The sequence below is a fragment of the Lynx rufus genome, unplaced genomic scaffold (genome assembly GCF_022079265.1).
Source record: "Lynx rufus isolate CCGP_SWC_20201006 ecotype Redwood Valley unplaced genomic scaffold, mLynRuf1.p SCAF_5, whole genome shotgun sequence".
In the NCBI taxonomy this organism is placed as follows: domain Eukaryota; kingdom Metazoa; phylum Chordata; class Mammalia; order Carnivora; family Felidae; genus Lynx; species Lynx rufus.
In genome coordinates, this window is record NW_025814867.1 from 384,862 (window position 1) to 411,331 (window position 26,470).

General features: G+C 43.6%; 2 protein-coding genes across 2 annotated transcripts in view; both read right to left on the bottom strand.

Moving 5' to 3' along the window:
• Nucleotides 1-16,960, bottom strand: part of TCAIM (T cell activation inhibitor, mitochondrial) — a 74,862-nt gene extending 57,902 nt beyond the window's left edge. Inside the window, exons 1-2 of the mRNA XM_047100254.1 lie at nucleotides 16,916-16,960; nucleotides 4,856-4,981 (exon numbers count right to left, since the gene is read on the bottom strand). The gene's annotated coding sequence lies outside the window, so the exon portion shown is untranslated. The remainder of the gene's footprint in view (nucleotides 1-4,855; nucleotides 4,982-16,915) is intronic.
• Nucleotides 16,961-21,049: 4,089 nt separating this feature from the next.
• The window catches only part of TOPAZ1 (testis and ovary specific TOPAZ 1), a 101,001-nt gene continuing 95,580 nt past the window's right edge, over nucleotides 21,050-26,470 (bottom strand). Inside the window, exons 19-20 of the mRNA XM_047100321.1 lie at nucleotides 24,848-25,031; nucleotides 21,050-21,269 (exon numbers count right to left, since the gene is read on the bottom strand). Of these exons, the coding sequence (XP_046956277.1) occupies nucleotides 21,050-21,269; nucleotides 24,848-25,031 (404 nt within the window). The remainder of the gene's footprint in view (nucleotides 21,270-24,847; nucleotides 25,032-26,470) is intronic.

Below are 26,470 nucleotides of genomic sequence, written 5' to 3' on the forward strand. Positions count from 1 at the left end.
CTGGACTCTTATTTGTTGGGAGATTTTTGAGAACTGATTCAATTTCTTCGCTGGTTATGGGTCTGTTCAAGTTTTCTATTTCTTCCCGTTTGAGTTTTGGAAGTGTGTGGGTGCTTAGGAATTTGTCCATTTCTTCCAGGTTGTCCAGTTTGTTGGCATATAATTTTTCATAGTATTCCCTGATAATTGCTTGTATATCTGAGGGATTGGTTGTAATAATTCCCTTTCATTCATGAATTTTTCTATATGGGTCATCTCCCTTTTCTTTTTGAGAAGCCTGGCTAGAGGTTTACCAATTTTGTTTATTTTTTCAAAAACCAACTCTTGGTTTCATTGGTCTGCTCTACTGTTTTTTTAGATTCTATATTGTTTATTTCTGCTCTGATCTTTATTATTTCTCTTCTTCTGTTGGGTTTGGGGTGTCTTTGCTGTTCTGCTTCTATTTTCTTTAGGTGTGCTGTTAGATTTTGTATTTGGGATTTTTCTTGTTTCTTGAGATAGGCCTGGATTGCAATGTATTTTCCTCTCAGGACTGCCTTCGCTGCATTTCCAAAGCGTTTGGATTGTTGTATTTTCATTTTCATTTGTTTCCATATATTTTTTAATTTCTTCTCTAATTGTCTGGTTGACCCATTCATTCTTTAGTAGGGTGTTCTTTAATCTCCATGCTTTTGGAGGTTTTCTAGACTTTTTCCTGTGGTTGATTTCAAGCTTCATAGCATTGTGGTCTGAAAGTATACATGGTATGATTTCAAATCTTGTATACTTACGAAGGGCTGTTTTGTGACCCAGTAGGTCATCTATCTTGGAGAATGTTCCATGTGCACTCGAGAAGAAAGTATATTCTGTTGCTTTGGGATGCAGAGTTCTAAATATATCTGTCAAGTCCATCTGATCCAATGTATCATTCAGGGCCCTTGTTTCTTTATTGATCCTGTGTTTAGATGATCTATCCATTTCTGTAAGTGGAGTGTTAAAGTCCCCTGCAATTACCACATTCTTATCAATAAGGTTGCTTATGTTTGTGATTAATTGTTTCACATATTTGGGGGCTCCCATATTCAGCCCATAGACATTTATAATTGTTAGCTCTTCCTGTAATTATTATATAATTATCTTCTTCATGTCTTGTTACAGCCTTTAATTTAAAGTCTAGTTCGTCTGACATAAGTATGGCTACTCCAGCTTTCTTTTGACTTCCAATAGCATGATAGTTCTCCATCCCCTCACTCTCAATCTGAAAGTGTCCTCAGGTCTAAAATGAGTCTCTTGTAGACAGCAAATAGATGGGTCTTGTTTTTTTGTCCATTCTGATACCCTATGTCTTTTGGTTGGAGCATTTAGTCCATTTACATTCAGTGTTATTATTGAAAGATATGAGTTTAGAGTCATTGTGATGTCCATAGCTTTCATGCTTGCAGTGATGTCTCTGGTACTTTATCTCACAGGATTCCCCTTAGGATCTCTTGTAGGGCTGGTTTAGTGGTGATAAATTCCTTCGGTTTTTGTTTGTTTGGGAAGACCTTTATCTCTCCTTCTATTCTGAATGACAGACTTCCTGGATAAAGGATTCTCGGCTGCATATTTTTTCTGTTCATCACATTGAAGATTTCCTGCCATTCCTTTCTGGCCTGCCAAGTTTCAGTAGACAGATACGTCACAAGTCTTATAGGTCTCCCTTTATATGTTTGAGCATGTTTACCCTAGCTGCTTTCAGAATTCTCTCTTTATCCTTGTATTTTGCCAGTTTCACTATGATATGTCATGCAGAAGATCGATTCAAGTTACGTCTGAAGGGAGTTCTCTGTGCTTCTTGGATTTCAATGCCTTTTTCCTTTCCCAGTTCAGAGACATTCTCAGCTATTATTTCTTCAAGTACACCTTCAGCACCTTTCCCTCTCTCTTCCTCCTCTGGAATCCCAATTATGCGTGCATTATTTCTTTTAATTATGTCACTTAGTTCTCTAAGTCTCCCTTCATGCTCCTGGATTTTTTTATCTCTCTTTCTCAGCTTCTTCTTTTTCCATAATTTTATCTTCTATTTCACCTATTCTCTCCTCTGCCTCTTCAATCCGAGCTGTGGTCGCCTCCATTTTATTTTGCACCTCATTTATAGCATTTTTTAGCTCCTCATGACTGTTTCTTAGTCTCTTGATCTCTGTAGCAATAGATTCTCTACTGTCCTCTATACTTTTTTTCAAGCCCAGTGATTAATTTTGTGAGTATTACTCTAAATTCTTGTTCCATTATATTGCTTAAATCGTTTTTGATCAATTCGTTAGCTGTCACTACTTCCTGGAGTTTCTTTTGAGGAGAGTTCTTCCATTTCGTCATTTTGGGTATTCCCTGGTGGCTCCAAACTACAGGGCACGTCCCCTGTACTGTCTGGAGAAACTTGTGTTGGTGGGCGGGGCCACAGTGAGACCTGATGTCTGCCCCCAGCCTACCCCTGGGGCCACAGTCAGACTGGTGTGTACCTTCTCTCTCCCAGGGGCAGGACTCACTGTGGAGTGGTGTGGCTCCTGTCTGGGCTGCTTGCACCCTGCCAGGCTTGTGGTGCTGCTTTGATGGGATCTGGCCAAGGGCGTATTAGCCGGTGGATCCCCAAGGTGCACAGGGGCGGGAGGGGCAGGCTCAGCTCGCTTTGCCTTCGGTGGTCTGCTTTGGGAGGGGCCCTGCGGCACCGGGAGGGAGGCAGACCTGTGGGAGGGATGGATCCACAGAAGCACAGTGTTGGGTGTTTGTGCAGTGCAAGCAAGTTCCATGATGGGAACTGGTTCCCTTTGGGATTTTGGCTGGGGGATGGGCGAGGGAGATAGCGCTTCCCAGCACCTTTGTTCCCCGCCAAGCTGAGCTCTGTCCTCTGGGGCCCAACAACTCTCCCTCCCGCTCTCTGAGCAGAGCTGTTGACTTATAACATATCAGATGTTAAGTCCCACTGGCTGTCAGAGCACACTCCGTGCGGCCCCTCCGCTTTTGCAAGCCAGACTCGGGGGCTCTGCATTGCTGGGCGGGCTGCCCCTCTGCTGCCCTGGCTCTCTCCCACCAGTCCGTGTAGCGCGCACTGCCTCTCCGCCTTTCCTACCCTCTTCCGTGCGCCTCACGTCTAAGCTTGGCTCCGGAGAGTCCATTCTGCTAGTCTTCTGGTGGTTAGCAGGGCAAATTAGGCAGATGTGGGTGGAATCTAAGCGATCAGCAGGACACGGTGAGCCCAGCGTCCTCCTATGCCGCCATCTTACTGTCTTCCCTTAATGATTTTCAAACATGGAACAAAAAGTATGTTATACAGAGAATTTTTTGTTTGTGCAGAGAATTTATGTTGCAAGTTTTAGAAGCATTTCCATAAACAATAAGGCAAAAAAAAAGTTTCTGTACCTAAAGTACTGGTTTTCAGTTGTACAGAAAAATTATATATTCAATGTCCACTCTGTAATCACATGGCAAATTTACTACTGAGCAATGACTAATAAAGGACATTAATACTTAGAAATGGGACAACAGATTCCCCCAAAGAAAATAAAACGTTCCTAAATACAAATCTGAACATCTCATCATGGCTTCTAGATTTAGGGAGAACTTAAAAAAAAAAGTTGGACTGTTACAGGTTAAAAGTTAGGTGCTTTCTGCCTGCTTTTTTGGTGAGTAGGCAATTTCCTTAAAAGGTGCCCATGGCAGTAAAATGATTTCAAATCTAGGCCACCTAATAAGGTAGCCACCTAAAGCCACCTTCCCCAAAGGCCTTAGTGGTCTCACAGGTAGAAAATTTTGCGGCAGGGAATGTAATAGACTCTGGTGTGTGTGTGTGTGTGTGTGTGTGTGAGAGAGAATGTGTGGCTCAGCCAGCCTTGCCGATTTCGAGTTTGTGGCTCCACGGACAGGCACCCTTAAGGTCCCCAAAAGTCTACGGAGTCTGAGTGGGCTCTCCTTGTCCTTTGGGAGCATAAGGTCTAGGGCAGTATTGGATCAGATTCTGATATCAAGTCACAAAGCTGAGTCTGCTCCAGCCAAACCTCACCTAAAGTTTCCCTCGGGAACATGACCAGAGGAGTATCTGATTGGTCCTCTCATCCGAGGAAATACTCTCCTTTTGTCTGCTCTTGTGACACTGAACATGAGAAAGAAATTAATAATGGGATCAAAACAGAGTAAGCTTACGATTTTAGAGGTCATGCCCAAAAATTTTACAAAGGGATTTTTCTGGTGATTATGGGGTGAAAATGACACCTGGGAAGTTAAGGACCTTTTGGGAACTAGAATGGCTTATATTCAATGTAGGATGGCCCCTAGAAGGGACATGAAATGCTCAAACAGTGCAGTGGGTTTGGCTAATAGTCACTGGGAACCCAGGCCACCCTGATCAATTTCCATACATCTTCTCCTGGCTTGAAATTGCCCGAAATCCCCTACCTTGGGTGTGATTCATCCTTAGCAAGCAGAGCCAGGTAATGTTTTAGCCATTTTATCTGGACGCTCACCCAGGGAACCAAAGAAGTAACCCACCGCTCCTCTAATATTTAAAGGAGACGTGGAGAAAGATCTTGTCTTTCCACCTCCTTATGAGTCGTTAAACTCCCTCCCCGATGCCCCTGAGCTTTAAACCCCACCCCCGTCTGTCTGTCTGTCCCATCTGCTGCTGTTGCCACCGCCATTGTCACCACGGCCCATCTCCCTGCCCCTCTCAGACCTGGAGAACTTTCCCCCACAAAGGCCAGCAGCCAGATTGCATGCCAGACCCAGACCTAATGCTCTCCAAATGCCTGTAAGGGATATGAGAGAGCCTGAAAGACAGAATGAGGAGGGAACAGTCCAGCCCAGCCATTCCATGATGTATTACCAACCTTTCTCTATAACTGACCTCCTCATTTGGAAACACAACACTCCATCATACTCTGAAATGCCACAAGCAATGGTCGACTTGATGGAGTCCCTCTTCCAGACCCACCGACCGAGTTGGGAAGACTGTCAACAGTTACTCCATACTCTGTTTGATACAGAAGAAAAAAGAAGAAGAATGAGAGAAACATAACAGTACCTAGAAGATCACACACCTCTGGGGATCAATGACCCTGCTGTCTGGGCTCAAGCTGCCATGCCTGAAGAACGCCCAACATGGGATTTCACCACAGAAGGACAAGCCCATATCCCATGATACCAGGAAGCCCTCCTTTGGGGAATCTGAGCTGGAGCCAAAAGGCCTATGAACATGACTAAAACATCATCAGTCACGCAGCACCCTGGGGAGTCTCCCAGAGACTACTATGAAAGATTATGTGAAGCATACCATGTATACACCCTGTTTGACCCCGAGGCACCAGAAAGTCAACAAATGGTAAATACCTCTTTTGTGGCACAGGCTGCCCCAGATATCAGAAGAAAACTCCAGAAGTTGGAGGGCTTTGCCGGAATGAATATCACTCAGCTGATAGAGGTCGCCAATAAAGTTTTTATGAACAGAGAAGTCACAGCCGAGAGAGAGAAGTGGAGAGAAGACCAAAAAAGAAAGCCACCCTTCTCGCAGCAGCACTAAAAGAAAAGGACACTGCAAAGACAGGAAGACCCCAACCACCAAAAGGGGGGAAGCCCAGAGCACCCTCAGCAAAAGACCAATATGCATACTGCAAAGAGAAGGGACACCGGAAGAATGAACGTCCGATTCGGAAGGGGCTCTCAAAACCCAGCCAATATCAGGAGGAACTCAAGGCGAGAACCTCATTGGTCTGGCCGGGGTAGAATCAGACTGAGGGGGACTGGGCTCTTTCTCTCTTGGCCCCCATGAGCCCACGGTCGGAATGAAGGTAGGAGGCCAAACAATAACTTTCATTGTTGACACTGGGGCTGAATACTCCATTGTTAATTCCCTGGTGGCGCCCTTAAGCCAAAAGACGGCAACCATACTTGGGGCTACTGGGACACGGGTGATGCAACAGCCCTTCTGTCAAGTTCAACAATGTGAACCTGGGGGTCACAAGGTGCGGCATGAGTTCCTCTACTTACCTGACTGCCCGATTCCTCTCCTGGGCTGGGATATGCTCTCCAAACTTGGGGCCCAGATAACTTTTGAACCCAATGGACACACTAGCCTCCAATTAAACCCAAGCAGGAGGAAACCCTGGTCTTGGCAATTACCCTGCCAAGGGAAGAAGAATGGAGACTATTCTGTGCACAGGCCCTACCCTGTAACCCCTCAGAATTCAGGCTTACATTCCCCTCTGTATGGGCTGAAGATAACCCACCTGGACTAGCTTGCAGTTGGGGCCCCACCGTTGTTGACCTGATCCCTGGAGCCCAACCTCAGAGACAAAGGCAGTACTCTCTTCCACTCGAGGCTAGAATGGGTATACAAGAGCACCTGACCAAGCTCAGAGAAGCAGGTATTCTAATTGAGTGCCAATTGGCTTGGAATACCCCGCTCTTGCCAGTCGAGAAGCCAGGAGGAGGATACTGACCAGTACAGGATTTGAGGTCCATTAACAAAGTGACTGTTTCCTTACACCCAGTGGTTCCGAACCCATATACTCTCTCCAGACGCATTCTGGGGTCAGCCAAATGGTTTACATGCCTCGACCTAAAGGATGCTTTCTTCTGCCTCCGCCTGGCTCCTCAAAGTCAACCATTGTTTGCCGTTGAATGGACTGAGCCCGTTACAGGGCGCCAGATGCAGCTGACCTGGACACGACTCCCCCAAGGTTTCAAGAACTCGCCCACTCTTTTTGGGGAAGCACTAGCTGCAGACCTCGCCGACTTTCTGAGGGAAACCACAGGGTGTGTCCTCCTCCAATACGTAGGTGACATCCTCCTTGCCAGCGACACCCAAGAAGACTGTATGAAAGGTACCAAGGCCCTCCTGCAGCTCCTGTCCTACTCGGGGTACCAGGCCTCTCGGAAAAAAGGCACAGGTTTGTCAGCAGCAGGTCTGATACTTAGGCTTCCTCCTCACAAAAGGAAAAAGAGAACTAGGACCGGAAAGGAAGAAAGTTATCACCACACTGCCACAGCCCCAAACAAAATGAGGCTTGCATGAATTTTTAGGGGCCACAGGGTTCTGTCGCATTTGGATTCCTGGATTCTCAGCCATAGTGAGGCCCCTCTATGATCTGTTGGGAGGGCCAGACTGGGGGCCCCTTGCATGGACTAAGAAGGCAAGAGCTGCTTTCACAGAAATAAAGTGGCTCTGGGATGAGCCCCAGCCCTGGGTTTGCCTGACATAGAAAGACCCTTTAACTTCTTCGTACATGAAAAGGACAAATAGCCCTTGGAGTGCTCACTCAGAGTATGGGGCCTTGGCAATGGCCAGTGGCCTGTCAAAAAAACTTGATCCTGTGGCTGCAGGATGGCCACCGTGCCTCAGAGTGCTGGCAGCCACAGTCCTGCTCATCAAGGATGCAGACAAAGTCACGCTGGGACAAACGCTTAATGTTAAGGTCCCACACACGGTCATGTCCCTCATGAGCACCCAAGGATATCGTCTCCTCTCCAATTCTCGGCTGACACAATACCAAGGCCTTCTCTACAAAAACCCAAGGGTCGCTCTTGAAGCAGTAGAAACACTAAACCTGGCCACCTTCCTTCCCATGGGGGAGGGAGAACCTGACCATGTCTGTTCCGAAGTAGTGAATGAAGTCTACGCCAACTGCCCGGACCTCCAAGACCAGGTTATATAATAAGCCCGGAGATCACCCTGTTCAGTGATGGGAGCAGCTATTTACAAGAGGGCAGCCGAAGAACAGGATATGTAGTAACCACAACCACCGAAGTTCTGGAAGCCAAGGCTTTGCTGGAAGGATGGTCGGCACAACGGGCTGAACTGTATGCCTTAACCTGAGCCCTCATCCTTAGCAAAGGTAAATGAGTTAACATCTACACTGATTCCCAGTATACCTTTGCTACTGTGCGTGTACACAGGGCCATCTATAAAGAAAGAGGTCTCCTTACTGCTGCAGGGAAAACTATCAAAAACAAGGAAGAAATACTAAAGCTTCTTGAGGCCGTATGGCTACCAGACAAGGTAGCTATCTTACACTGTAAGGGACATCAGAAAGGAGACGACCCTATAACTCAAGGAAATCACCTGGCCGACAAAACAGCCAGAGCGGCTGCCTGTGGTGACCCAGGACAAGCTCCTACCTACACTATGACTCTTGTGCCCCACAGGGAAGCCTCCCTGCCCCTGTACACAAACAATGAAAGAAGTTGGGCTTCGACAGAAGGGGGCACACTAAGCGAAGAGGGATGGTGGGTCATGCCAAGTGGACACATCTTTGTCCTGTCGTCTATGGGAAAACACCTAGTGAAGGAATATCACCAACTCATGCACCTAGGGAAAACCGCACTGGAGGCCCTCCTCAAAAAGAGCTACTATATCAGCCAGGTGCCGGCATTATGCTGAGCTGTCAGTGAACAATGTGTAACATGTACCAAAACCATGCTTGGTCTGCCCCATGGCCCCCGCCTGGCACGCAAATGATGGGGGCCGCCCCTTTTGAAGACTTAGAGGTGGACTTTACCGACATACAACCAAATAAAGGATTCAGGTACCTTCTTGTAATAATCTGCACATATTCGGGATGGGTCGAAGCATTCCCGACCAGAACGGAACGAAGTCGCAAGGTGGCCAAAACTCTTCTACGGGAGATTGCACCTCGGTTTGATCTACCCTTAACCATACACAGTGATAATTGACCTTTTGTGGCAGACATTATACAAACCCTGACAAAGTCCCTCAACATTACCTGGAAACTGCACACTGCTTAACGACCCCAGAGCTCAGGGAAAAGTAGAGCAGATGAATCGCGCCCTCAAGGAAACCCTAGCTAAGTTCCACCAAGAGACTAATCTCCCATGGCCAGATTTACTACTGCTGGCCCTCCTGCATGCCCGATGCACACCTCGGGCACTAGGATTCTCCCCTTTTGAGTTATTATGTGGGCAACCCCCTCACATGTTTAGGAAAACTCCTAGGAGACCTACACCAGATTGGAGACAAGGGAATAAGAGAACAGCTCCAGACCTTGGGGGCAGTCCTAAACAAGTTATAGAGATATTCCATAGAGAAGGCCCCAATTTCCTTAGGGACCCCCATTCACCCCTTTCAGCCAGGAGACTCTGTATGGGTCAAAGATTGGAAGAGGGAACCTCTCAAACCACAGTGGACTGGGTCTCATACTGTTATTCTAACAACTCCTGCAGCCCTTCAAGTTTCAGGTGTCACCCCATGGGTCCATCACTCCAGAGTTAAGAAGGCCAACTCAGAAGAACCCACAACCTGGCGAAGTGATCCAGATCCAGTCAACCCACTTAAACTGACCCTCAAAAGGGAAACTGCCCCTGAGACCTCCAGCCCTGCTCCAGCCACACCTCAGAAGCTGGCTGGCCTGCGTACGGCAGAAGCTTGAGGAATCAACGCATGAACCTAGCCCAGGGGTCTGGATGCAACTCTGCCAGCCCTTGCCCCTTATTGGTGTCATAGCCCTGATCTTACTTCTTACTGTTGGGCTGATAGAGACTGCACCAACAAGCTGGGACACGGGACAAAAGATGCATTCTGGGTCTCACATACCTCCTCTGGATGGGAGGGCCATTAGGTATTGCCTGTATATTATGATAGCCTCTCTCACCCTCACAACTGCTGCTTACCCACTTTGCCTCTAGGATTGTCATATGACAATAAGGGGGTCAAGGGCATTCAGTGCCTTCACCTGTCTCCACAAGATTGCTACAAGGGAAAAAACACCCACTCTCTGTCAGTCACCCGGTGCCCCAATGACTAAGTATTGGACTGCAGAGATAACCCAAAATGTCAGGAACCCATGTCACAACAAGGGCCTCCAGAGAGGGAAGCGAGCTTGCTACACTTACTTTCCTCAATAGGGGAATCTCGGATGGGGGAGGGGTGCAGGACAGGGCCCATCAAAAGGTTATAAAGGATACCCAGGATAGGGTAATACAAGCCATAAAGGCGACCACTCCCCCGGCAGCCTACCAAGGTGCGAACATTTCAGCCCTCAATCAGATGCTTACCGTTTCCCCACTCCAGCATTGGGCCAATACTACTCTACAAGTCCTCCATAAAATAGATATTCACACCCAAACCTGCTGGATGTGCTTGCCCCTCAGCTGGAAGGCTTACTTAGCCACTCCTATCCCTTTGACCTGGGAAGCTCCTGAAAATCTCAAAACCAACACCTCTGTCTTAATTGGACCCCTGGCCGCTGGGGTCCGTCTCACAAATGCCAACAATCTAATCTGTACAGTTGCTGAAGGTATGAATGGTACCTCTCTATGCAGAATAAATATAACCTTAAGGAGGAACACAACCCTATGTTCAGCCTTTGGGGTGTTCTATCTGTGTTCTAATTCGGCCTACCGATGCTTAAAGGCCAACTGGACTCAGATATGTTATTCCGTCTTCCTAACCCCAGAGCTATCCATATACACTGAAGATCAGTTCCTAACAGCCTTTAGCCCCAAGTCCCAGGCCAAACGGCAGTCTTGCTACCTGTTCTGATAGGAGCAGGAATTGCGACAGGAATAGGAACCGGAATAGGGGACATAGGTTCATCCGTAGGACTCTACCATAGACCATGGCAAGAGCTAAATGAAGATGTGGAACAAACAGGTGGCAGATTCTCTGGTAACCTTACAAAGCCAAATAAACTCTCTGGCAGCAGTGACCCTCCAAAATAGGCAAGCCCTCAACCTCCTCACTTCAGAAAAAGGAGGGACTTGCATCTTTCTGAGGGAGGAATGTTGCTATTTTGTAAACCAGTCAGGAATAGTTATAATTAAGGTTAAGGGACTCAAGGAAAGAATTTAACATAGACAACAGGAAAATATCAATCAATGGAAAGGATAGGATCTCATGGATCGGGCATCCTGGCTTCCTGCCCTGGCGGGGGCCCTCCTCTCCATAACTTGTACCCATTGGCCCCTGTATACTGAATGCCATGGTTTTACTGAAAACACTGTTTGCTCGCCAAACTACTGCACACGTATCTTAGCCTTCCGAGAGTACCAACCTGTAAAACTGAAAGGTGATGCCTACTAAACATTTTTTTTAAAAGGCATTAAAGGGGGGCATGTTGGAGAAGTGAATAAAGTACACCAAAGATGGCCAACAGGGCTAAAACAGACTCTGGTCTCTAGCTTATAGACCCCCTCCTCCAGGTTCTTCTTCCTTTGTTTGCTGTGCGCACAAAACCCCCACAGATATGGAAGCGGACAACTACAAATTAGCCTCCCCATTTGCGTTCGGCACTCAGGTCTTTGAAGAAACAGTCTCCTCTGATCCTGCCAGTGTTAAATAAGTCTCTGATCCACCAAGATCGCCGAGTGCCGCTTGGTTTTTCTGCCAGCGTTCCTGCCTGGTTCCGTAACACAAGAACTGTCTGTTCTGCTACAAAAAAAGTTTCTTTAATGTGAACTAGCTTATGTGCAATTGGTGAATAAGGGAAATATGTTACACCTTGTGAAGTTTTTTCCCAGCATGTAAGTGGTTTAGAGCAATCAGAAGTGGTCTTTCTACAATTACAGTGGCTTCAGCTGTATGTAAAGACCTTACAAAACCTGAAAATCCCCCAGGAGTTCCTTCCTTTGATTTAAGCTTATGTTTAGTGGCTTCAAGTATCCCTGCGTTTTTCACTACATCAAGCAATCTGGAAAGCTGCTGGTGCAGATGAAAAAGCTGGAGACTTCCACATGTCTCATTTTGAGTGGTATATATTTTTTCTTCATAACCCCTGTTATTTTAATGTATTATCCTACAGAATGTCAGGATTTCCAGGAATGCGTACATATCCTTACAGCAGAAACACCTGTATAATAGGCACTGTCACCCCAAATTGCCCTTTAATTTAAAATTTAAAAATTTTCATTAACTGAGAGAATACTTTAAGCTAACACTGTCTGCTAGACAGGAGTGGTTTAGTCAGAAACTTTACTGTAGAAATGTTAATTCCGTAAGTATTTTATTAAATTTTGTCTTTACTTTATCAAAAGGATTACATTTCCTTTTTTTTTTTAATTTTTAATGTTTATTTTTGAGAGAGAGAGAAAGAGAGAGAGAGAGATAGAGAGAGGAGGGGTACAGAGAGAGGGAGATACAGAATCTGAAGCAGGCTCCAGGCTCCGAGATGTCAGCACAGAGCCTGACGTGGGGCTTCAACCCATCAGCTATGAGATCATGACCTGAGCTGGTCAGACACTTAACCGACTGGGCCACCAGGTGCCCCAAAAGAATTACATTTCTAGTGCTAGCAATAAAGACTAACAAATTGAATACAAATGAAACAATAAATACAGGTATCATCATTTGTCCTTTATCTGATGCTCCCTAAAGCTATCTTCACTGTGTATTTAAGAAAAAATGTTGACAGACACATATAAAATGCTGGAAATACTCATTACAGACTGTTTCTAAAAGGTGAAATGTAATCTAGAATATTATAATTATTTTTTAGTTCTCTGGATATGGAATCCCACATCAAACTTTTGTACATGTTTTAATGAGTGTGTTATGTATAAAAGTAGGGGCTACTTGTGTTAGGATTTTGTGAATCTTAAATAAAATACATAAAGGATTAGCAACATCTGGCAAATAGAAAATTTATATGACATCTATTATTATTAGATAATTTGGGGCTCATAAAATTCTGCAGAATTCCTTTTTCCCTGCCTAAGGGCTTACATATAGATAGAACATGTAGTTAAATACAACATTTTATCCAAAAACAAATTCTGTGATTGGAAAATAAGGATAAGGATATGTGAAAGTCTTAAAAAATACAATGCAAGGCTAGACACAAGTCAAAAATCACAAATGAATAAGTTCACAAACTATAGGGAAAAAATTGAATCTATCAGAACAAATAAATATGGCTATTTATTTTTGTTATTCAAAGACAAATAAAGTTAGCATTTGCTAAGTAATACAAAACAAGTTTTCACAGGAGTATTTCTCTTAAAAAAAAAAAAGAGAGAACTTAAGTGTGTATAATAAAATTATATTGTGCTGTGGGAACTGCCTTTTTAGTGAATAAAGTGGTTTTCTCAACTGGGAGATGGAGGGACTTCTTTTCCTTTGGCCAAAAATCTTCCCCTGCCCCCATCAATGGTGGCCAACTCGTATTTCTATAGGAAAATGCCTATATACATAAAATGTCCACTTAATTCCGCTATACCCTCAACCTAATTATTACCCTAAAATGATTGTTTCCTATTTAAATCATTGGAAAAAATTAAAAATATGTGTTCTGGTTCTGTTGAACCAGACAGGACAGGAAATGTGTGGTTTCCCCTGGAAGTCCTAGGAGTGTTTTTAAGTGTTTCCATAAGCTCTCCTTGAAGAGTAGGCTGACGATTTGATCGTGATGGGTGGGATCAGCAATCAGCTCTGGAAGGGCAGGGATTAGAGAAAAGAAAGGGGCGCCTGGGTGGCTCAGTCGGCTCAGTCGGCTAAGCGGCCGACTTCGGCTCAGGTCATGATCTCGAAGTCCGTGAGTTCGAGCCCCGCGTCAGCTCTGTGCTGACGGCTCAGAGCCTGGAGCCTGTTTCCGATTCTGTGTCTCCTTCCGATTCTGTGTCTCCCTCTCTCTCTGCTCCTCCCCCGTTCATGCTCTGTCTCTCTCTGTCTCAGAAATAAATAAACGTTAAAAAAATTTTTAAAAAAATTAAGAGAAGAAACAGCAAACAACCTTTAGGGCAGTGGTTCTCAAAGCTGGAAGAACATCTTTGGGAATTTGTTATAAATGCAAATTATCAGGCCCCACCCTAGACCTGCAGAATCAGAAACTGGGTGGGGCCCAGCAGTCTGTTTTAACATGCCTTTAGGATTCTGATGTTTAGGGAACCCTCATGTCATCATTTTATAGGACCCAGGTGTCTGTCAGGAAACTTTTAAGCTTTAATTCATTAAAAATACTTCTTTAACACAACCTTAGGGAAAGATCTCTAGATAGCTGTAGGGGAAAAGTCAAATAATTTTAAGTTTTGTCTTAACTAGTTCTTTGTTTTCTGTATGATTTACCCACTTCTTAAGAAGAAAAAAAAAAACAAAGCAGTTCTAACTGGAAATGATGAGGGAGCATAAGGCAGGCTGAGGGCAAAGTATAAGTGAGCATTACCACGCCCCACCCCCAGGTGGGATATGTGTGGCATTTCTCAGGCACTCCTGGCTGCCCAAGGACAGAAAACAAATGGTTAAATGATAGAGATTGCATTCATACAGGACATGGGTCTCCCTCACTTAACAAATCTTAGGAAATTACAAGAAAAGGCAATCTTATCAATAGCCTAATCTCCAGAAACCTACAGACTGTTTCCTGGAGCCCCAACATCACCCTCCCTCCATAGTGATGGGGGGGAACAAAGGCAAGAAGGAAATGGCAGAAAAAACTGAATTTCCTTATAACCTGCAGCCCACTTGACAAATATTTGAGGCTGGCAGTCAAACTTTTCTCCAGGAACTCCCCAGGGTCTTAAAGTCAATGCTTTGCTAGAGGGAAAAACAACCTTAGCTGGGCAATACCTAGGCCTCCAGGATCCTGTGAGTCTTCAGCATATGAAAGTCTCCTTGGAAACTTGCAGGACTTTACCTTCCCCAAGCCCGTAGCGTACAACCAGTCATTCTGCACAACCCCAACGCAGCTCGTTTTGCCCTGGGGTCCTGTTCCCGTGCTTTAATAAAATCACTTTGGCACCAAAGATGTCTTCAAGAATTCTTTCTTGTCCATCGGCTCTGCATCCCCACGAACCCCACCATCATCCTAAAACCTCATCAGAAACAAGGTTAAAACCCAGCCGGTTGGCAGGCACGGCTGCTTGTTTTTTCACGTGGCACAGATCTTAGGTCAGTTCTCATCTCTGCAAGACCAAGAACCCAATTACATCACTTTAGTCAGAGATAAACAGGCCTAGGGAAAACAAAATCATAAGGGGCCTGATTTGATAACTGCAATGTCAACTTTTTAATTTACTATGAGAGATGTGATTGCTAACGACAAGAAGATTTAGATCTGTGGTTCTTAGGCCTTAGTTACCCAGAAAGTCAAATGATTTTTAGCAGATTGAAAATCTGCTTCAGAGTGGAGTTGGGTGCACTCATTTGCTAGTGAGAAATGGTCTGAAAGCCTGGGACACCCAGGTCAACCGCAGGGTTTTGTCTCCAGATAAATTCTTCCGTTGCCTACAATTCTTCCATTTGGAAAAGGCCTCAGGCATGCTACAAAATAACTAATTTTTCAGACTTCAGAGGCACTCTGGGTCCCTAATTCACCTAATTCCTCAACAGGCATTTACCATGTTCGTATGTGCCAGGCTGTATGCCAAGTACTGGGAATAAAAAACAAAACAAAAAACACATTAAGACAATCCACTTGTCCAAAATATTAGCGCAGGAAAGAGGGAGAGAGTGGAAAAACAGACAAAGATAATTATAAAACAATATAGTAAATGAAATAATACAGCCGCGCACAGAGTATTATGGGACACTCTCTGGTACAATAGGTAGAATGGGAGAGGGGAGTTGGAAGGTCTTTTCCAAGGAGATGGTGAACTCTGGACGGAGGTGGAAGATGAGGAAGGTCACAATTTATTTACAGTCCATCGAAAATGGCCTCTGTCATCCGTTTAATAGTGATGTTAGCTTTTATTTCGTAAAATGAAAACTTCTCTGACCTTAACCTAAACTGTGCGAACCGAGGCATTAAATCTATGCAGTTTCAGGTCAAATGTGGTAGGAAGAGATAATCGAAATTGGTGGAAAAGCCACATTATGGGTTGTTTAAAAAAAACAAAACAAAACTGTTCTGCTTACCTCTGATACAGAAACAGTAACAATGATTGTTAAATAAAGGCCCTAAGATTGACTTTTGGCCATTTAGCATAATTTTTATTTGAAAGTAACTTATTTTAACAAAGTTTAATATCCCCAGGCTTCTCTCATTTAAACTGTGACTTATCTTACTATTTTGCAAGGGTTTAAAAGCAATTTGCTCTGTCAAGGAGGAATAAAAGCAATTTTTCATTGCTTTTCGGTTGACTACTCAGGAAAGCGAAAAAGGTAAAGGAAAAGCAAAAGCAGCAAGTCCCATTAAATAAATTAATAAATTACAGCAAGAGCAAAGCATGTAGACTCTTTAGTTTCCTTCCTAAGTCTCTGGCTATGAGGTTTGAATCACAACAGTTTCCTATAAGGTAAAGGGCTTCGGGGATATATATCTTCTTTGGCTTCTCATTTCAAAACAAGTTAAGACAGGTGCGGTGCAGGTACCCCGGGCCCTGGCAACGCCTCAGTTCAAAAGCGCGTCGACCTAAGGTGACTGTGCACGCTGCCCGCCCAGACGCCCGTTCTGAACGCGCCCGTTCAGTGCCGAGCGGCCGAAGGTACCACTTGGCGCACCCTCCTGCTCCTTACAGCTCGGACCAGCGCCCAGCGCAAACGATTCCTCAGGCCTGCTCCACCTACCACCCGGTACCAGGGCAAAGGGCGGTCGCTCCCGCAGGGCGGTGCGGGGGCGGGGGGCGCATGCGCAGCGGAGGGCCAGCCCTGGCAACGGGAGCGCGCCGCGGGGCCCGGCGCTCCCACCTCCACTCGCCCCACTGCGGGAGAGGCTGACAAATTCCTACCAGCAGTGCTCGCCAAGCCCCCGTCCCTGAAACCGCAGCCGGGCGCGCACCCCTGCGCGCGTCGCTCCGGCGCCAGCCGCGACGGGTCGCTCGAGGCGAGTCCGGCGTCTGGCCCGCGCCGAGCTCGCGCTCCCATTGGCCGACGCGTGCCCGGCCTTCCTTCCCTGAGCGCCTGCGCGCAGCCGGACGCAGGGGAAACCCCGAGCGGTCCCCAGCCCCGCGCTGGTAGCACTGCCCAGGTCACCGGCCTGGGGCCCCCGGACCTCTTGAGACCCTTGCCCCTCCGCCTTCTTACCGCCCGGCCGGGAAGGAACTCCGCCCTCCCCGGAAAGCACTGGGAGACGCGAATGAGCACTCCAAGACCTGATGGACTAGGCCGGAGGGAGTCAGAAAATGACTGGGTGGCAGGTGACGGGGCCTGACCGGAGCAGGGCAGGCTGGACGGGGAACGGAGGGCGACCGAGCACGCGCTGGAACCCGGAGCGGGGACTGGCGGGGGGGGGGGGCGCGCATGCGCCGGGCCGCCCTCCGCCCTCCCGCCCCGCGTCCCCCACCGGGGCGGCCTGGGAGCGTGGGGGGGCGGGGGGAGGCTGGCCCTGTGAAACGCGCTCGGGGCTTTCGGAGCTGATGCCTTAGGTCGGCTCTCAGTGGAGAGTTCCAGGTTTTAAAGGTCTTACTAAAGTGTGCCCTTTGGCATTCCATATAGAAACATAGCTAATTTTTAAACATTTCTTTTCTCCAGCTTGCATTTTCTGACTTCGGTCCCTTCGATATCTGACCTTTTTCAGACTTGAAGCGCCCCCTTGCCCTCCCGTCACCGCCGCCTCTTTAAACTATGCATCTAGGGTTTTAGCTTTATTTTGCTCTTTTGGCTTTGATTATCCCTAGAAACAGCAACAAATGAAATTAGGCAAATGCAACAAACGCTCTTTTCCCTTTGGCACTGTTGACAGAAGCAAAAAGGAGCGCCTCCATTTTTTGCAACCCTAGGACCGTAAGGGCTCTTGATTTGTCCTTAGAAAGGGTCTGGCCACTTGTAATCTATTCCATTCAATCCCATATTTTAAAAAATTCTTTTAAATGTTTTTTATTTGTTTTTGAGAGAGACAGAGCATTAATGGGGGAGGAGCAAAGAGAGAGGGAGGCACAGAATCCGAAGCAGGCTCCAGGCTCCGAGCTGTCAGCGCAGAGCCCAACATGGGGCTCCAACCCACAAACCGTGAGATCATGACCTGAGCTGAAGTCGGTTGACTTCAGTCGGTGACTGAGCCACCCAGGCGCCCCAATCCCATTTTTTCTTAAAAGCTTAATTTACAGGGTGCCTGCTTGGCTCAGTTAAGCCTCCCACTCTTGATTTCGGCTCAGGTCATGATCTGGTGGTTTTCTGAGTTAAAGCCCCGAATCGGACTCTGTGCAGCAGCCCAGAGCCTGCTTGGGATTCTCTCTCCCTCTCCCTCTGCCCTTTCCCCACTCACGCTGTCTCTGTCTCTCTCAAAATTAAAAAAAAAACAACAACCTTTTTTTATTAAAATAAAAAATTTTTAAAAAGTTTAATTTATGCCCTTTGCCATTTTAATCCTTTCAAATGCATCCTAGCCACAAGCATCTAAACAGTGTTGCTCTTTGCATTTCAGTTTCCATTTATAGGAAAGACTAATTTATAAGCGGCCACTTAACATTCTCCACTTGTCCCCAAAGGCACCTTAAACTAACGGTAGTAATCTCCAAACCTAATCTATTTCCTAGGTGCCGCAATTAAGTAATGGTAGTTATAGTCACCTGGTTTTTTCATACTAGACAAGTGGGCATTTTTCTTGACATCTCCTGCCTCATTTCCACTATCCTGTTCATGATGGTGTTCATTTCATATCCTATCATATGGTAAAAGGTGATGTGAAATGTTGGGGTCCAGGAGCAAATGGTCAAGAAAGAACTGAGACCTCTCCAGCGCAAAAAAGTGGTTGTATTGAAGCACAGGCCCCTGGGCAGAAAGAGCTGCACTGCAGTTGTGAGGAATGGCTGATAATAGACTTTCTTTCAGGTTGGGAGGGGGTCAGGTATAGTGTAACTCTCTAAGGAATTTGGAAGCAAGTTTTCCAGCACCTTGAGAGGCAAGCTGTTGTTAGGAAAAGGTCATTTACAGTGGTCTATAAAACCTTAGTCATGAGACCCTTCAGATGTGTACCAGTGCGCCCTATGCTTGGAGGGTAATTGCTAACCTGTATCTTGGGAGGTGGGGGTGGGGATGGGTAGAGAGTTTCCAAAGGGATTTTCCAAAGGATCTTTGATCCAAAGGGTCAGGTTACTGTCAAGCTAAGGTTGCCTTTTGCCTTTAGCAAAGTACTAACACTGAGACCGCTAAGCTCCTTGAGGAAGGTTACTGTCTTCCTCAAGTACTTGTCACTACGCTGTAAGTGATAAGGAAGTTTAATTTTTTCCCCCTTTGTTCTCCACATTAATAGGCATTTTGCTAAGTGCTAGGATTTAACTGTTTTTAGTCTTGGGAGGGTGCACTTATTCCAGTGATGCTATTATCATATTTTGAGAACTTTAAGAAATACTTTCAGTTCTCCTAGTCACAATTTATTATTCACCTTATTCAGACTTTTTCTCTAAATGATTTTAAATTATGGTTTAAAGTATCAAATCAAGGATTGAGAATGATCACCTTGGACAATGACTGTACTACAGATCCTGAGGAGGACTTCAGAAAAGGAGTTTTAACTTCTTAAGGTGGTTAGGAATAGTACTTGTTAGGGTATCTAGATTGTGGTATACTTGTTTAAAATACTATTTTCTTTAGCCATACCTAATGTAACAAATTACAGATTTCCAAAATACAGGTAGTATTCTAAGATACAATAAAGGAAAGTTAGAGGGTAATTTAAAATTTTTTGGTATAACTTAGAAGGTGCTCTGGAATTTTAGTGTTTGAATCATCTTTCAATAGTATTTATGATTCTAGATTACAGATGTAGAATAGGATTTAGAGACTGGACTGTGTATACATTATTTCATACCCAAAAGCTTTATCTTTAAACTCCAGTGACTTCCTCATGTACTTCCCTTTTATATCCCCCTCTCATTAAATGCTGCACTATATTCAGTTTGTGATTTGTCATTGTTTGGATTTCAGAATAAATAGGGATTTACTACATTTAGGTTTACCTAAGTTAAAGAGAAGTAAAGTAATTTGAAAAGTCATTTTTCTGTGTGGGTAAACCATTTGCATACTTCAAATTTTTTTGTGTTTTGCTGGAAGCCGAGCTATCCCAGCCTGAGTGGCAGGGCCCGAGCTGTGGATGGATTGGTGACTGCAGGGCGGCCGCCGACAGGGAAGCTTCTTGTACTCCCGCTTTTAGGTAATTTGGCCTTAAAACTACCTGGGGTATTGTCAGTTGGGGAATTGCCCTTGACAGGCCCTCTGGGAAAAGAACCAGTAGGAAAGAAAATAAGGTTCCGCAAGAAACTGTGCGGCCTTACATTTAGCCCTTGCCATTCCCCATGGAGACTCCTCTACTTATAGGAAGGATAGCCTCGTACCTTTGCCAGCAAAGAGGGCCTGTATAGGAGAGACATATGGATTTGAAAGCCCCACTCTGGCAACTAAGGAGTGTATCTATGGACACAGGTCACTCTAATCCCTAGGCCCACTTGGCCCCCAGGAGGCATTCCAGATGATGACTGAACCTAGTCGGTTAAAGTACAGAATGGTTCATTGGTTCCTAGGTGCATTGTCTCTCTGAGAATGTATAAGGCGTGGGTTTCTAAGGCCCTCTTGGCCCTCTTCCTGGCACCTCGGACCCAGGCGAACACTTTTGTTCTTCAAAACCACGAACGCTTCAGGGAAACAACTAACAGGTCGTGTCCCTCTAACTGTTCCACTTGAGGTGTTGAGAGATAAATGACCTTTCATGAAAACAGCAAAGCAAATACTTTATAGATTATAGATAAACGTAGATACATAATAAAAACAATGAAAGAAATTAAAGGGCAGGAGGGAACGTTATGAGAAAACAATCATGTTATTCCTTATTGGGTGATGATACATAGAAACATTTTCAAAATTAGGTAATGTTAGAAAAACATAGATGACGTATGCTACAAGGAAATCACTAGCATATATAATGCCACACTTGGTACAATAAATTGGTCAGTTCAACACACTGCTGTTGTCTGTGTCCATTTTTATTTTAGTTTTAGTTTTTTATTTTCCAGTTTTTTATTTTAGTTTTATTTTCACCGACACTGTTCTTCCTTCGGGAACCCCTGGTTGCTGGAGCTGGTCTCTGGCAGTGTTTGGAAACTATTAACTTACTATAAACCAATAAAGGGCAAAAGCTGAATATAGTGAAAATTGTCTTTACTTTTATTGCCTTTTATTTTCAACAATGATTACTTGAACTTAAAAAAAAAAAGCCTTTATTAACTAATGGTTATTGAAAAGCCAAACCTTTCCAGCCCACTTCATATTATCTTTCAACCATTTCAGGGCAGAACAATGTTCCAAACTATAAACCTGTTCCTTATTAACATTGACGGTCATGTGCTTAATGAAGAGCTTTGGGTCCGATATACGAGCAGCCATAATTAGTCTTTCCACTGCGGCTTGATAATCATCCTTACTCCGAGATTTGTCTTCTTCACATCTACAAAGTGAACACCTCCCGAAGTCAGAGACTGTTAAAAAGGAGTTCTATCGTTTCTCCAAAAGACAGTACTTTGCATTTCCTGGTACTAAGCTATAAGAATATTTTTACTATATTCTTCTAACAGTGCCTTTCAAACTTGTTTGAACATAACACACAGCAAGAAACACACTTTATATTGTGACCCGGTGTATACCCTCCACATCAAAATGGAAATAAGAGTTTCACAAAACAAGACTTACCCTTATGACAATGTACTCTATTTTCTACTCTCTTTTAGTTTTGTAATAATGTTGCAATCCCCTGAACTGATTTCACCAACCAAATAGGCTACAACCCACAGTTTGAAAAACACTAATCTAGAACACAGATCATAACCTCTTTGTATTTTGAAAATTGATAACTGCGTAACTATTTATTGTAATATGTACAAAAACATTGAGTTTAATCAAGTTTGGAGTTACTAATGGTCATATGTTTTACCTTGATATTAGCTATTTTTAATTATAAGCATATACGTAATAGGTAGCTAACATTTGGAACTGTTGCTGTGTACCTTTACTAAATTTCCAGTTATTTTATTTAGTCTTGATTTAAGATTCTTCACTAAGTGCTCAGACTTACTTTTCTAATAACTCTTTTACCAGTCTCCAACTTTCATAAAATTCATACCTTATGGCTGTTTATCATAAGGGATAGGGAATGGGAAGTACATACATTTTTTAATGTTTACTTATTTTTGAGGGTGGGGAGAGCAGAGACAGAGGAAGTCACAGAATCCAAAGCAGGCTTTAGGCTCTGTCAGCACAGAGCCCTATATGCTGGGCTTGAACTCATGAACTGAGAGATCATGACCTGAGCTGAGTCAGAAGCTTAAGCAACTGAACCACCCAAGCGTCCCTGGAGTGGGAAGTATTTAAAATAGAGATGTGGCTGTTACATTAGGCATCAGTTGTTCTTTATGTTCACTGTATCCTGCTCTTGGCACCTGTAGGACCCAACAGCAAGGTCCAAGAGTGAGCCTACCCACATCAATACCTTAGTATGGTGCAGAGTGGTGGGAGTGAGGACTTCAACTTAGAACAGAAATTTGTCACAGAGAGGAAAGATTGGTCAGGCACCTTCTACTACATTCTGGCTTAGAAACTGGTGCCTGGGATCTGGTAGACCGGGCATATGCCAACTATGTGCAGTTTCTGAAAGTCTAAAGATGCATAGATTCTCTCAGAGAGAGGTTAGTATAGCAAGGCAAGGCTCAGTATGATGATGACGATAATAAGAGAAATAGTATTGGTTAGGACAAAATTAAAGATCTAGGCATGTCACTAATTTGCACTGAGGTCACAAATAGCAACCAAGTTCAACAATGAATAAAAAGGCTGCATATGTGTGGGGAGTCCTGAGAAAACCAAACCCTCATTAGGAAGATGGGGAGCCAAGATTCCTCATGCCACTTATAGTGCATAGTAGTAAACAAGGAGGCCCTCAGAAAAGACTATATCAATAAAGCTAATTTAGTGAGTTTTTAAAAAATTGTCGACCTAAAATAAATTATTTCATAATTCTCCTCCCTTTAAGTATGGGCTAGATTAAATGACTCGTTTATCACATATAGGATAAGGGTGCCTACCTGGCTCAGCTGGGGTTGTGAGTTGGAGCCCCACACCGGGTGTAGCGATTATTTAAAAAATAAAACCTTAAACAAATGACTTGCTTATCACATATGGAACAAAGCAGAAATGACTGTGTAACTCTGGACACTAGGTTATCAGATGACAATTCTTCCTCGGTCCCTGAATTTCTGGAAGTTTTGAGGACAGAGACAGTAACTACCTCTTGTTCTGAATTTCAGGCATGTTTATATAGTGAACAACCTTGAAAGACAGATAGGTCCTCCCTCTGGAGCAAACGATAGGTTTGCTTACAGCCTTACAAGATAGTGATGGTGTTTCCCTGCAGAGCAACAGGGCAGGCATGCTTATCATTTATAGTAAGAGACTTAGGTTCCCCAAAGTTCAAGATTCCTCTTCTGTAAGAGGGCCCGGTACCTGTGCAGGTATCCACCAGGGCCCCTCTGTGGGACTTGGGAGCAAAACCAGAGACACAGATATGCATATAATCATATGCAAGCAAGAGTCTTACGTCTTATGCTAGGATCCAGGACACTGTCAGCCTGCAATTAGGGTAAAATTCAGAGCCTTCCCAGTTCTAGATATAGCTCATGAAAGGCACTGTAGCTTCCTCCTTGTCTTTTTTCTCTTGGATCACTCACTCAGAGTGTCATAAAGACACTCAAGTAATGTATGGAAGGACCCATGCGGCAAGCAACTGAGGATTCCTGGCAACAGGCACGTGAGTGAGCCATCTAAGAAACAGATCCTCCAGTCCCAGTCAAGCCATCAGGTAGGTGACTTTACCTCCTGACCAACTACCTCAGAGACTCTGAACCATAACCATACTGCTAAGCTACTCCAAAATTCCTGACCCACAAAAACTAACATAATATTTGCTGTTTTAAGCCACTACATTTTGGGATAATTTATACACAGTGATAGATAGATAGATAGATAGATAGATAGATAGAATATCCAATCTGATGATGTGGTTTATGATACCATTAAACTGAAGCAAAATTCTTGTCAAGAAACCCTCAAAACAGGAGTTCCATGAGATCTTTATTAGTTTCCTGGATAGGCTAACAAGAAATTGGGAGTGGTGTAAGTCTAAATTCTGGGACTTTGAAAAAATTATTTAAAGAGATACCAGTCTGGTCCAACAGCTAAATTGTATGCATTTGTAACATTTTAAATATAGACACTAGGCTGATGGCTTTATTTTCAACAGAATTCTTAAAAAAAATTTTTTTTAATTTTATATTTGAGAGACAGAGAGAGAGAGACAGAGTGTGAGTTGGGGAGGGGCAGAGAGAGAGGGAGACACAGAATCTGAAGCAGACTTCAGGCTCCGAGCTGTCAGTGTAGAACCTGATGCAGGGCTCGAACTCACAGACTGTGAGATCATGACCTGAGCCAAAGTCAGATGCTTAACTGACTGAGCCACCCAAGCGCCCCTCAACAGAATTCTTGACTGAACCAAATTCTTGACTGAACCAAAAAACTATCACATATTTTCCTTTTAGACCTGGTTCTTAGATCTTCTGTGTTGACCAAAAAGGTAAATAACTTAGATATCTATCTCAAAACCATCAGTGCACAAGAAAGATGCATACCTAAAGAAGGCCCATCTCTTTGAACAGCATCTTTGGAGTTGTTAACGTGTTTATTAAATGCTATCAGCTTGTTCATTTTAAGTCTCAGGTCAAATCCTTGCTCAATTTAAATGTTACCAAAATTTGTAAATGCATACAAACACAAGTATATACATATATATGAATATGTATGTGTATACACACACACACACATATGTATAGAAATGTGTTTGTGTATATATGAAAATATTTATGCATAAAAATATATAAAATATATATTACAAAATATAAAGTAGAGATAAACATTTACATCCTAGGGCAGGTGTAATGATCTGCTTTTAGCATGCAATTAGAAGTTATATCAACCAACCTTTTCAAAACTATCTGCAGCATCTGTGTAGAAGTTCCAGGACTCTGAATACTACTAGCATTAGATACCAGGAAGATTTCAATAGCTAAAAGCATTTCAATCTCAGATAAATAAGAAGGAATCAGTAGAAGTTTTCGGTATAAATTTCCCTCCAATGGTGGATAGCAACCCAATGAAAGAGCACCTGGAAATCAAATAACAGATCAAACTTTATTAAACCCCAACAAGTGAAAAACTAGATTTCCAAAATATCCACAGGTGATAATTACTTACATCATAGAATGATTCTTCACATTAGTAGGTTTATTATACAAATTATATGGTGGTGAGCTTATCCTAATACATGGGAAATTATTCTTTGTAAAATACTTTTGAAACATTAAATATGAAGTAAAAATATATATTTAAAAAACTCTCCTAAAAATGACTTTTGAGCCTCATCGTGGTAAGTGACCATTTATTTCAAGCCATCGTCAATCAATACAACATAATTATAGAATAACTAAAAAACCAGAATAGCGACTTGGGTTTTATTTTAATGGGATCTGGTCTAATAGCAGCTACACAGATTTGTAATTATTGCCTATCTTGAATTATGAATCCAAAATGTAGAAAAAAAGAAATTATAATTTGAAGATTTTGTCATATATATTATACTATTTTTTAGCACTTATTTATACTGCTGTTATAGTTTGCATAATAAACATTTACTGTTCTAACCACAAGAGACTCTTAACAATAAGAGAACAAACTGAAGGATAATGGAGGGAGGTGAGTGGGTGATGGGCATTAAGGAAAGCACTTGTTGAGATGAGCACTGGGTGTTGTATGTAAGTGACGAATCACTAAATTCTACTCCTGAAACCAATACTGCATTGTATGTTAACTAAAATTTAAATTAAAATAAATAAATTAATAAAATAAAAATGGAAAAAACACATGTACTGTTCCTACTCTATGTCTGGCATTGAGCTAAGCACTATTTAGATATGAAACTAAAATACATATCTTAAAATATGTATCTTTCCTGTAGATGGTCAATGTGTTGTAGCTATACTCACCAAGTAATGTTCTAAAAATTTTACTTTTCAAGAAAAGAGATTTAACTTTTAAACTGTTTAGGTGCTTATTACAAATGATCTATACGGAAAACCCCTGAAGTCTTGGGGTATCCAAACTGTATATAAACAATATTATACTGTCAAATTTCACTGAAACCAATTTAAATCTGTATGTAAAATTTGTTTAAAATGTTGTGTTAAGATAAGTTTCTTTAGGGGCACCTGGGTGGCTCAGTTGATTAAGCGTCCAACTTTGGCTCAAGTCATGATCTCAAGGTTCGGGCTTTTGAGCCCGCACCAGGCTCTGTGCTGACAGCTCAGGGCCTGGATCCTGCTTCGGATTCTGGGTCTCCCTCTCGCTGTGCCCCTTCCCCAGTCACACTGGAGGTCTCTCTCTCTCTCTCTCTCTCTCTCTGTGTCTCTGTCTCAAAAATGAGTAAATACTAAAAAAAAAAAAAAAGTAAGTTTCTTCAAGAAATCTAATGTGGATGATGACTGCTAATCTTTGGGGGCCTACTATGTGCCAGGTACCTGTGTTAAACATAAACACATAAGTTTTCCC